Source organism: Nematolebias whitei, chromosome 15, assembly GCF_014905685.2.
Source record: "Nematolebias whitei isolate Nwh7 chromosome 15, NemWhi1, whole genome shotgun sequence".
NCBI classification, from domain to species: Eukaryota; Metazoa; Chordata; class Actinopteri; order Cyprinodontiformes; family Rivulidae; genus Nematolebias; species Nematolebias whitei.
In genome coordinates, this window is record NC_056512.1 from 16325172 (window position 1) to 16335682 (window position 10511).

Consider the following 10511-nt stretch of genomic DNA (forward strand, 5'->3'; position numbering starts at 1 on the left):
ATATATATATATATATATATATATATATATATATATATATATATATACATACACATATATATATATGGTAACACTTTATTTGATGGGGTGTTCAAGTTGTCATGACAAAGACATTTTGGCCAAAGTCAATTTTGCATTAAAGGTGTCATAATTTACAGAATGACACTTAATGACAAGTCATGAACATTCATAGACTCGTTCATGTTCATGACAGTGTCATGTCAGCCTTATGAACACCCCATCAAGTAAAGTGTTACCATATATATTTATATATATTCCTGAAAACTAAAATGAAATGTTAAAAACATTCTAATCCATTAGTTTGGCTACCACACCTTCAGTGTCCTGATATGAACATGTTAATCAGTACATCGCTGTTTATTTAAGATGTACGTTATGTAATTTTTATAAATATAACTTTGTAAAACGTTCTTCTACATTTCACAAGTTTTCATCACTGAGCGTGAACTTGGCTGCAGCTAGCTTCTACAAGTTTAACATTTAACTTTTAATTCACCTCACTTTGGACTCATTTTGCTCATTTTTCAAGCTGTAAACATTATTTTCTGTTTTATTTTTGGAGCAGCTGTGGCTGATTGGTTAGAGCAGTTGTCCTCCAATGGGAAAGTTGGGGGTTCAATTCCACTAGCAGTCAACAGCACATCTGGGCAAGACACTGAACCAACCCCTCATTGCCTCTGATGTGTCCCATCGGTGTATGAATGAATGTGATCTAAAGCTCAGATTAATCTCTACAGCTTCAGATTATCTTTGTATAGATCTAGTAGAGCGCTGTATGAATGGGTCAATGAGGCACAGATTGTGTTGTAAAGCACTTTGAGTATCTCGATTAAATAGAACGACGCTATTTAAGTACAGACAATTTACACTTTTGCACATTGTTTGTGGGGTCGGGGCTGGAGTCAAAGGGTAAAACAAAGAACGATGGTCAAATACGTTGAAAAGTGTTCAAGTCTTTTCTTTACATAAAAAGCAATTTGTACTAGATTTTCCATCTTTGCTTCTCTGAACAGAGCCTGGTGTCTCTGCTCTGCAGGGTTTGAGGGAGGCCAAGTTTGTAATATGTTGTTCTGCTACTGACATGTGAAATGTGTGTGTGTGTGTGTGTGTGTGTTGCAGCGACTGAATCCATGTGGTCATCTTCTCTCAATAAATCAGTGTTCTATATAAACATAACTGTCTTTCCTTGTTAAAACATGCATCCATTAAAACATGGAGCAAAAACTCAAAAGTATTTAAGCTTCCTTCATGTCTCTGCTAAAAAAATCACAACAGAATATGTATGTGATGGATAAAAATATCCTGTATTTTTCTTAGCAACTCAAAGAAGCCACACTCGATGACAGGAGAAGATTTTAAACCGGTTTTACTTGCAAGGACAGATTTTCACAACAGGTCACACAGATGTACAGAAGTTCTACACGCATGGAGCCCAGTCATGAGAATCTGCCACGGGCAGTGTGCGAGGCTTGTTTTTATAACCTTATCAGCTCACAGACAGACTGGTGACCTTTGACTGCCAGCTGCACCTGCAGTATCAAACCAGCTCCTCATCCAGCTCTCTCTGTTAAATCAAACACATGGTTCATGGGCAGTGTCAGGTGAATTTTGGTAAAGTTTTATGGATGTTTTTTACTGCTAATGTTAAATTAATGTTGAACCATGTGTGTGAGTCATGGGAGTTGTTGTCGTGCTGAAATTCGTGTATTAAAAACACTTCTTGTATACTGTCCGGCGCAGATCTGCACTACCGGGGCTTTAATGAAACATCTGTGTAAGCCTTTGTGAACTCTGCCCTTGCAAGTAAACTGGGTTGAAACATCTCTTGACATCCAACATTTTTCAGTCAGGTCATCTGGACAGTTTCTTTTTTTTGTGCTGAAATGTTTGGAAGGGTTCATCAGTCAAGGAAACACACAACAAAACTGATTCTTCCCTCAACAGCTTACTCCAACTGGTTTGTTCCACTTTGGAGTAAGCTCTGTTGGGGGAAGAATCAGTTTTGTTGTGTTTCCTTGACTGATAAAGCCTTCCAAACATTTCAGCACAAATAAAAGAAACTGTCCAGATGACCTGACTGAAAAAATCTTAAATTGTATACCTGGATAATTTAGCATGGACTTTGTTATCTCTTGACATCGTGTGCGAGCTCCTTTAAGTAAATATTGTAAGGATATTTTTATCCAACAGGCAGTTAACATTCTCAGCCATAGTATCGTATTTTCCTCCGTACACGTCGCACCACCCTATAAGTCGCATCAGTCCAAAAATATCTAATAAAGCGGAAAAATACATAAATATGTCACTTCGCCGTAGAAGTCACATCTATTATGCGTCATCGCTGACAACCCAGAAACATGGGCCGGTGTTGTACCAAAAATCGATTGGCTGACAAATGGCGGCCGCGGGAGCGTGCACAGGACTTTAACAAGAATTTAACAAGATTAACACTTAAACACAATTATTTGTTTGCTCAAAATTATAGTGAAGGTGTGTCTCAGTTGAACTTTTCCTTAATAAATGCACTTTGACGGTCAAATCGGTTGCATTTCAAAAGCCGATTCACGGAAGCGGGAGCGCAAAAAAAAAAAACGACTTGCTGTGCATTTTTTCGAAATTTAACAAGATAACCACCTAAAAACAATTGTTTGTTTGCTCGACATTATAGTAAAGGTGTGTCTCAGATTAACTTTTCCTTAATAATTGCACTTCAGAGGTCAAATCAGCTTAATTTCGTTGGGGCGGTGCAGCAAAATGAAGCTGATTTGACGGTTGCTCCAGGCATGATCCCGGAGCTGGACAAAGGTGGCAGTCTATGGCAAGCCGTCTGTGTCATTAATAGTCACTTTTAACTATTACATGACACAAAGGCATGCCATTCTGCTCGAGTGCTATCTAGTGGCTGAAAATGGTAGTGTTCAATATTTTCAGTCAGAATGAATGAGAACGGTCAGATCTCAGAGAAAAATTGGTTTATAAATTTTGGGGAAAAAACAAGTCGCAGGGTGTGCAAGTTATGCAAAAACCTGCGACTTATACGCCAGAAAAACTTGACCAAAATTCCCTAACAATTCTTAACAGGAATGATAAATTATGACCAGTGTCTATTGTTGCTTTCTTTTCAACAAAATATAATTTAAAACAACTAAACACATAGAAAAACTTATTTGTTTTTTCATTTTTTTGTTTCAAACGAAAAAACAAACCACCTGAATGTACACGGACCCAAAACCTTCTAGTATTAAGAAAAGGAGGAAGACATAAAGACAAATATTTGCCAGTGGCTTTTTTTAGATCAAGTAGAAGAAAAAAACTGCATCAGCTTATTGCTGATGATTTGTCTTCAAACGTACCTTGGAGAGCAGTTAAAGCAGATGTTCATGAATCATGGCTCCAACGCCGGAGACTCCAGCTGAAACTTCTTGTTGCAACAGCCAGCTGTGTACAATCTGGACCCAGTCCAACCAAATGGGAAGGTTGTAAAAGGGAAGTATAATGGTAGACCAAGGAAGACGAAACGTTAATGTAGAAAATGTGTCAAACAGAAAATGAAGAAAACAGATGAGAAACAAACGAGATGAAAACTGGAGTCTGAGACTGAACTGTAAGAAATGATCTCAGATAAATGGGTTAAAGTTTTCAAGGAGTGTGACGGATCGAAGTGTGTAAAGTAAAATTACATCTTCAATAATTAGTCTACTTTGAGATTTGGGACACTTTTCTTAATCCATCAGTTATAAGGATGTTTAGAGATCTTCATTTTTCAAGATAAAGCCGCTTACCACAGGATGAAGAACGTGAAGATGTTTTCTTCAAGAAACAGATATTTCAGCAGCATGGCCTGAAAATAGTCTGGATTTCCATCCAGCTGAAAATGATTAACTAGACTCCAACCTGCAAAGCTGATCTGGAAACAGCAATAATTTAGAGCCTGATTCATAAAACATCCCATGATTGTTGCATCATTTTGAAGTTGTAGGTAAAAAATAAAATCCGATCCTTTTTGTTTGAGCTTGTAACTTCAAACACAAAGCTCTCAAAATCTTTTTAAATCCATCTCCATCAAACTTAGGATAAAATAACCCATTATTTGTGTAAGACTAATAAATATGTGATCAAACTGATCAGTCCACATCCTTCTGGTTTACAAGTTTTATTGATCAATGATAAACTCAAGAGTAAATGATTACAAGTGTACAAGAAATTATTGAAACTGTGATGCACGAGGACAGTTTGTCTCCTTCCTCGTCTCTCCGTGTCTTCTTTATCGAAGCTGAAAAGATCTGAGTGTAAATAAAAACATTATTTAGACAAAGTTTCTCCGATGAACACATTTGATCTCAGGCTATCCTCCAAGGCCGATTTAGCCGGGGGTTTGTTTTCTACCCAACGTGGGTCTTCAAATCTCGGTTTGCACCTGGATGGCTCTGCATCATGTTCCTCTGGAGGTTTTCTCTGATCAAACAGGAAGGAGACGACAGTAAAAACGATTCTTTTCTTCAAATATATGGCACTCATTGAAACACAATCTTTGCACTTCAACAGGCTTGTGCATGCACGCAGACCAGCTTCCTTCTCTGGTCGCTGACTGTCATTTCGTGGACACATTTTATTTTTACACATCTGTACAACCGTTGAATACAGTCCCATCATGGCACGAATATAAAATCTTTAAATCTCTAGATCTTAAAAGCTTCGCTCATTAAACTCCATTTTATAAAGGCAGATTTCCACTGAACTGACCTCCAAGTCCTCAGACATGGAGTTGAAAACAAGTCTGGTCCGAGTTCTGGTGCCTGGTGCACACCAGAGTTCAGCTAAGAGCTGGTAGGTGTCTGAAACGTGTCTTCAGTGAGTCCAGCCTAAAGTCGACAGTAAAATCACATTAAAGAGTTCTTGAAAGACTCCTAAAAACACATCTGGAGTGAGAGCGGAGTGAACCCAGGCGGTGGCGTGAGCGTTACGCTTCAGGCATCGTTAGTAGAGCTGTGTAACGGCAGAGCTTCTGTAAGAGGCAGGCGGGGGTCCGGTTACATGAAACTGTAAGGCAGCTTGTCCCGGAGCGTCCCAAGACGCTTTGCTTCTTTTAACGGCGACTGGAGCTCTACGGTTTTCTAAAGATGTTTCACTTCTCATTGTGTCGAACTTTCTCAGTCCAAACTAAACTGTTGAAAACGTTTACACTGTTGTGAGTTGCTGTTTCATGGGCTACACTCACATGCAAATCACTCTCCCTACTAATTGTTAGTCTTTGTTCTCTGGGTCCATTAGTCTTGTTCAGATGCAAGGAGCAGGTTAGGGATGAGCATTTAAAGGAGAAACACTGAATTTGTTCTTTTTTTACTACAGCCTCACTCAGAATTTGTTGGTTTTCAATCATTCAAGTATTTCAGAACAGAAAACTACCTGCATGACCACTTCCTGATAGTAACGCTTTACTTCATGGTACTGATTAAAAACAAGTCGCTAATGAAACGACAGGCACCTTAACGCCTCAAACTCAGATATTTCAGGGTTTCCACACATCTTCCAATACGTGATTCCACAATTTAAAATTATTTATCCATTCTGAGCCACTTTTTGACATGAAAACATCTGTAAACGTAATCGACTGTTTTATCTGGATGTTCTTGTAACATTATTGGACGTGTGAAGAACTTTTTACCACAAAGTTTCTCTGGCTTTTCAGCACATCTTGTAAAATACTAAATACTGCTATTTATTTTAACTTATATGCAAAAATATATAATTTTTTGCTTAAATACTGTAAGAAAATTTTACACATCTGTATCAACTTAACAAGTCCACCTTTTTTCTTTGTGTTTTCAGAAATAGACCCTTAAGAATAATGCTAAATGATTAAAGTCTTTCCACAGCTGATAATACAAACCCTGCTGTCTCACAACAATTACACATCTCATGTTAAGAACTTGGCAACACGGTGGTTATGATTAATACACTTTTAGAAAAACAGATGTTTTTCTATACTTTGTTTTGTCCAGCCTTATACAGACCTGGAAAACAAGTCAAATTAAATTTCACACTTTTCCACCCTGACATTATAAAAACTCTCTGAATGTTTGAAGACCACAGCTCATCTCTAGTCAGAGCTGGTGTGAACAGCAGTTCAGAACGAGTCCTCGTGACTCAGTGAGACTAACCTGTATGAATAAAGGTTGAATGAATGAATTAATCTAATCCTGCATCAGGAAGGGTTCAGCTTACACGGTGTAACCCACTGAAGGTTTAAAGCTCAGAACTCCCATGTTTTAGTTGGAATTGAGAAAGTTCCTCAAAGGAGAAGTGAAAACAAGTCTCTCAGGCTCAGCTCGCCCCACATGACTGAGGGTCTACACCATCGTCCTCAAGTGCACTGGTGATGAGGCCACCGGGAGGTGAGGGAGTCACAATCAAAGAAACAGGCAAGGAGACAGAAATCCTGTGGAAGTCACTGAGGCATGTAGTCCGCCGTTTGTTTAGCACGTCCACACCTGAAAGAGACAGAGAATAAAGCTCAACTTTTCACTGAGCTCTCCTATTGGTCAGGTAGAAATGTGACTTGTAGAAAAAAAAAAAAAAGAGTAAATGAAAGACAGAAGGGAAATAAACCACTAATGAAGAAGCACAACAAGAGCAGACCGGTACAGATGATTTCCTTTACCTTGACCGTGCTGTCCACAGCTCCAGAGAAAAGGCGCCCCCTGGAGACCGCCAGCGCCGTGACACTGCCCTGGTGTCTGAGAAGCGTCTGGGTACAGATCATGTTGTCCATACTCCAAACCTGCAACACAAACATTATTATTATTATTTAAACATTTCAAACTGTTTGTTGTTTAGAATCCTAACCCAAAATGGCAATTCACAGTAGTCTTTGGAAGTAAATAAGGAAGGAAGTATGTCAGGAAGTACCGTAGTTTTCGACCTATAAGTCACATTTTTTAGCATAATTGTCATGCCCTACAACTTATACACTGAAGCAACGTATTTATGGATTTTTCCCATATTTATAAACCAATTTTTGGCTGAGATATGACTGTTTTCATTCATTCCGACTGAAAATATTGAATACTACCATTTTCAGCCACTAGATGGCACTCGAGTAGTATGGCATGTCGTTGTGTCATGTAATAGGTAAAAAGTGGCTACTGATGACACAATCGGCTTGCTATAGCCTGCCTCCTTTGTCCAGCTCACCTGGAGCAACCGTCAAATCAGCTTCATTTCACTGCGCTGCCCCGGCGAAATGCAGCTAATTTGACCACTGAAGTGCATTTATTAAGTAAAAGTTCAACTGCGACGCACCTTTACTATAATGTCTAGCAAACAAATAATTGTTTTTAGGTGGTTATCTTGTTAAATTCTTGTTAAAGTCCTCCTGTGCACGCTGCCATGGCTGCCATTTGGCAGCCAATTGATTTTTGGCACAACACAGGCCCACGTTTCCAGGTTGTCAGCGGTGACGCGTAATAGATGCGACGTAAATGACGAAGCAAAGTATTTACGGATGTTTTCACTTTATTAGACAGATTTGGACTGATGCGACATATAGGGAGGTGCGACGTGTATGGAGGAAAATACGGTAAGTAAGTAAGTAAAAATGTAAGGAAGGAAGGAAGGAAGTTCAGAAGGAAGGAAGTTCGAAAGGAAGGAAGTTCGGAATGAATGAATGAATTTTGGACAGAGGTTCGGAAGGAAGGAAATTTGGAATGAATGAATGAATTTCGGTCAGAAGCTCAGAAGGAATGAAGTTCAGAAGGAAGTAAAGAAGTAAGTTTGGTCGGTTGGTTGGAAGGAAAGAGACCGGTCGGTCAGAAGACAGACAGACAGGAGGGAGGGAAGGAAGGAAGTTCAGAAGAGAAGAAAGGAAGGAGGGAAGTAATTTTGGAATGAATGAATGAATTTCAGTCTGAAGTTCGGAAGCAAGGAGGGAAGTTTGGAATGAATGAATGAATGAATGAATTTCGGAAGGAAGGAAGTAAGGAAGTACAGTGCCTTGCGAAAGTATTCGGCCCCCTTGAACTTTTCAACCTTTTGCCACATTTCAGGCTTCAAACATAAAGATATAACATTTTAATTTTTTGTGAAGAATCAACAACAAGTGGGACACAATCGTGAAGTGGAATGAAATTTATTGGATGTGTCAAACTTTTTTAACAAATAAAAAAATGAAAAGTGGGGCGTGCAATATTATTCGGCCCCCTTGCGTTAATACTTTGCAGCGCCGCCTTTTGCTGCAGTTCCAGCTGCAAGTCTCTTGGGGTTTGTCTCTATCAGTGTTGAACATGGAGACACTGAACTTTTTGCCCATTCTTTCTTGCAAACCAGCTCGAGCTCAGTGAGGTTGGATGGAGAGCGTTAGTGAACAGCAGTCTTCAGCTCCTTCCCCAGATTCTCGATTGGATTCAGGTCTGGACTTTGACTTGGTCATTCCAACACCTGGATACGTTTATTTGTGAACCATTCCATTGTAGATGTGTCTTTATGTTTTGGATCATTGTCTTGTTGGAAGATAAATCTCCGTCCCAGTCTCAGGTCTCTTGCAGACTCCAACAAGTTTTCTTCCAGAATGTTCCTGTATTTGGTCCCATCCATCTTCCCATCAATTCTGACCATCTTCCCTGTCCCTGCTGACTAAAGCAGGCCCAAACCATGATGCTGCCACCACCATGTTTGGCAGTGGGGATGGTGTGTTCAGGGTGATGAGCTGTGTTGCTTTTATGCCAAACATATCGTTTTGCATTGTGGCCAAACAGTTGGATTTTGGTTTCATCTGACCAGAGCACCTTCTTCCACATGTTTGGTTGTGTCTCCCAGGTGCTTGTGACAAACTTTAAACAACACTTTTTATGGATATCTTTGAGAAATGTTTTTCTTCTTGCCACTCTTCCATAAAGGCCAGATTTGTGCAGTGTACGACTGATTGTTGTCCTATGGACAGACTCTCCCACCTCAACTGTAGATCTCTGCAGTTCATCCAGAGTGATCATGGGCCTCTTGGCTGCATCTCTGATCAGTCTTCTCCTTGTTCAAGATGAAAGTTTAGAGGGACGGCCGGGTCTTGGTAGATTTGCAGTGGTCTGATACTCCTTCCATTTCAATATGATCGCTTGCACAGTGCTCCTTGGGATGTTTAAAGATTGGGAAATCTTTTTGTATCCAAATCCAGCTTTAAACTTCTCCACAACAGTATCTCGGACCTGCCTGGTGTGTTCCTTGGTCTTCATAATGCTCTCTGAACAGAACCCTGAGACTGTCACAGAGCAGGTGCATTTATACAGAGACTTGATTACACACAGATGGATTCTATTTATCATCATCAGTCATTTGGGACAACATTGGATCATTCATAGATCCTCACTGAACTTCTGGAGTGAGTTTGCTGCACTGAAAGTAAAGGGGGTCGAATAATATTGCACGCCCCACTTTTTAGCGTTTTATTTGTTAAAAAAGTTTGACACATCTAATAAACTTCATTCCACTTCACAATTGTGTCCCACTTGTTGTTGATTCTTCACAAAAAATTAAAATTTTATATCTTTATGTTTGAAGCCTGAAATGTGGCAAAAGGTTGAAAAGTTCAAGGAGGCAGAATACTTTCGCAAGGCACTGTAAGTTTGGTCGGTCGGTCAGAAGACAGACAGGAGGGAGGGAAGGAAGGAGGAAGGAAGGAAGCCTGACCCCCCCCCCCCCACACACACACACACACACACACACAAAGTTCTCACCCGGAGGGAGCGGTCGTAGGAGGCGCTGAACACTTTGGTCTGGTCTGGGGTGGAGATGACAGCCAGAGCGTAGACCGTTCCCACGTGACCAGTCAAGGTTCGCACTTGTTCTTTAGACTCAATGTCCCAGACCTGAAGAGAACACACAAACCAGGAAACTCACAAACTGCAAAACTAACAACAACAATATATTAGAAGAATTATAATAATATTAGGGATGCACCGATCCACTTTTTTTTTACTTCCGATCCGATCCCAATACCTAAATCTAAATATCGTCCGATACCGATCCAGTTCCGATATCATTATTATCATTGAATTTTATATGAGGCTGTAATAATCTCCTCTCACGTACAATTTGTACAAATATATGCATGCACGTCCAAAAGGCAACTTGAGGTAAGTTTTATTAATGTTGGATAAGTTTTAAAGTTAGAATTAAATTCTAACACAAAACATGTTTATTTTTATTCCTAGCTTTAAAGTGGATATTAAAGTGATTAATTCAAGTGATTCTTTAAAGTTGTTTTATTTTTTTAATAAGGGGCAAATATAAGATTTTTCTTCTTTCTGCACTCTTTTCATTCAATGTTTTCTTTTTATGAATTTGTTTTGTTTCTTTTAAAAGAATGAATAAATGAATTAAATTAAATTAAATGTTAAATGGCTTTAAACATCTGCTAAGTTCATGGCATAAACCAACAGACATGTTCCTGTTTTTAGTTATTTACATCACTTTATAATGTAGCTGTTTTTGTTTTGTTT

The 10511-nt window shown here is 39.3% G+C and overlaps 1 protein-coding gene across 1 annotated transcript in view; it reads right to left on the minus strand.

Moving 5' to 3' along the window:
- Positions 1-4165: 4165 nt before the first annotated feature.
- traf7 (TNF receptor-associated factor 7) overlaps positions 4166-10511 on the minus strand; it is a 37508-nt gene continuing 31162 nt past the window's right edge. The window contains exons 19-21 of the mRNA XM_037689338.1: positions 9747-9878; positions 6683-6802; positions 4166-6512 (exon numbers count right to left, since the gene is read on the minus strand). Coding sequence (XP_037545266.1) covers positions 6498-6512; positions 6683-6802; positions 9747-9878 — 267 coding nt within the window. The 3' untranslated portion in view covers positions 4166-6497. The remainder of the gene's footprint in view (positions 6513-6682; positions 6803-9746; positions 9879-10511) is intronic.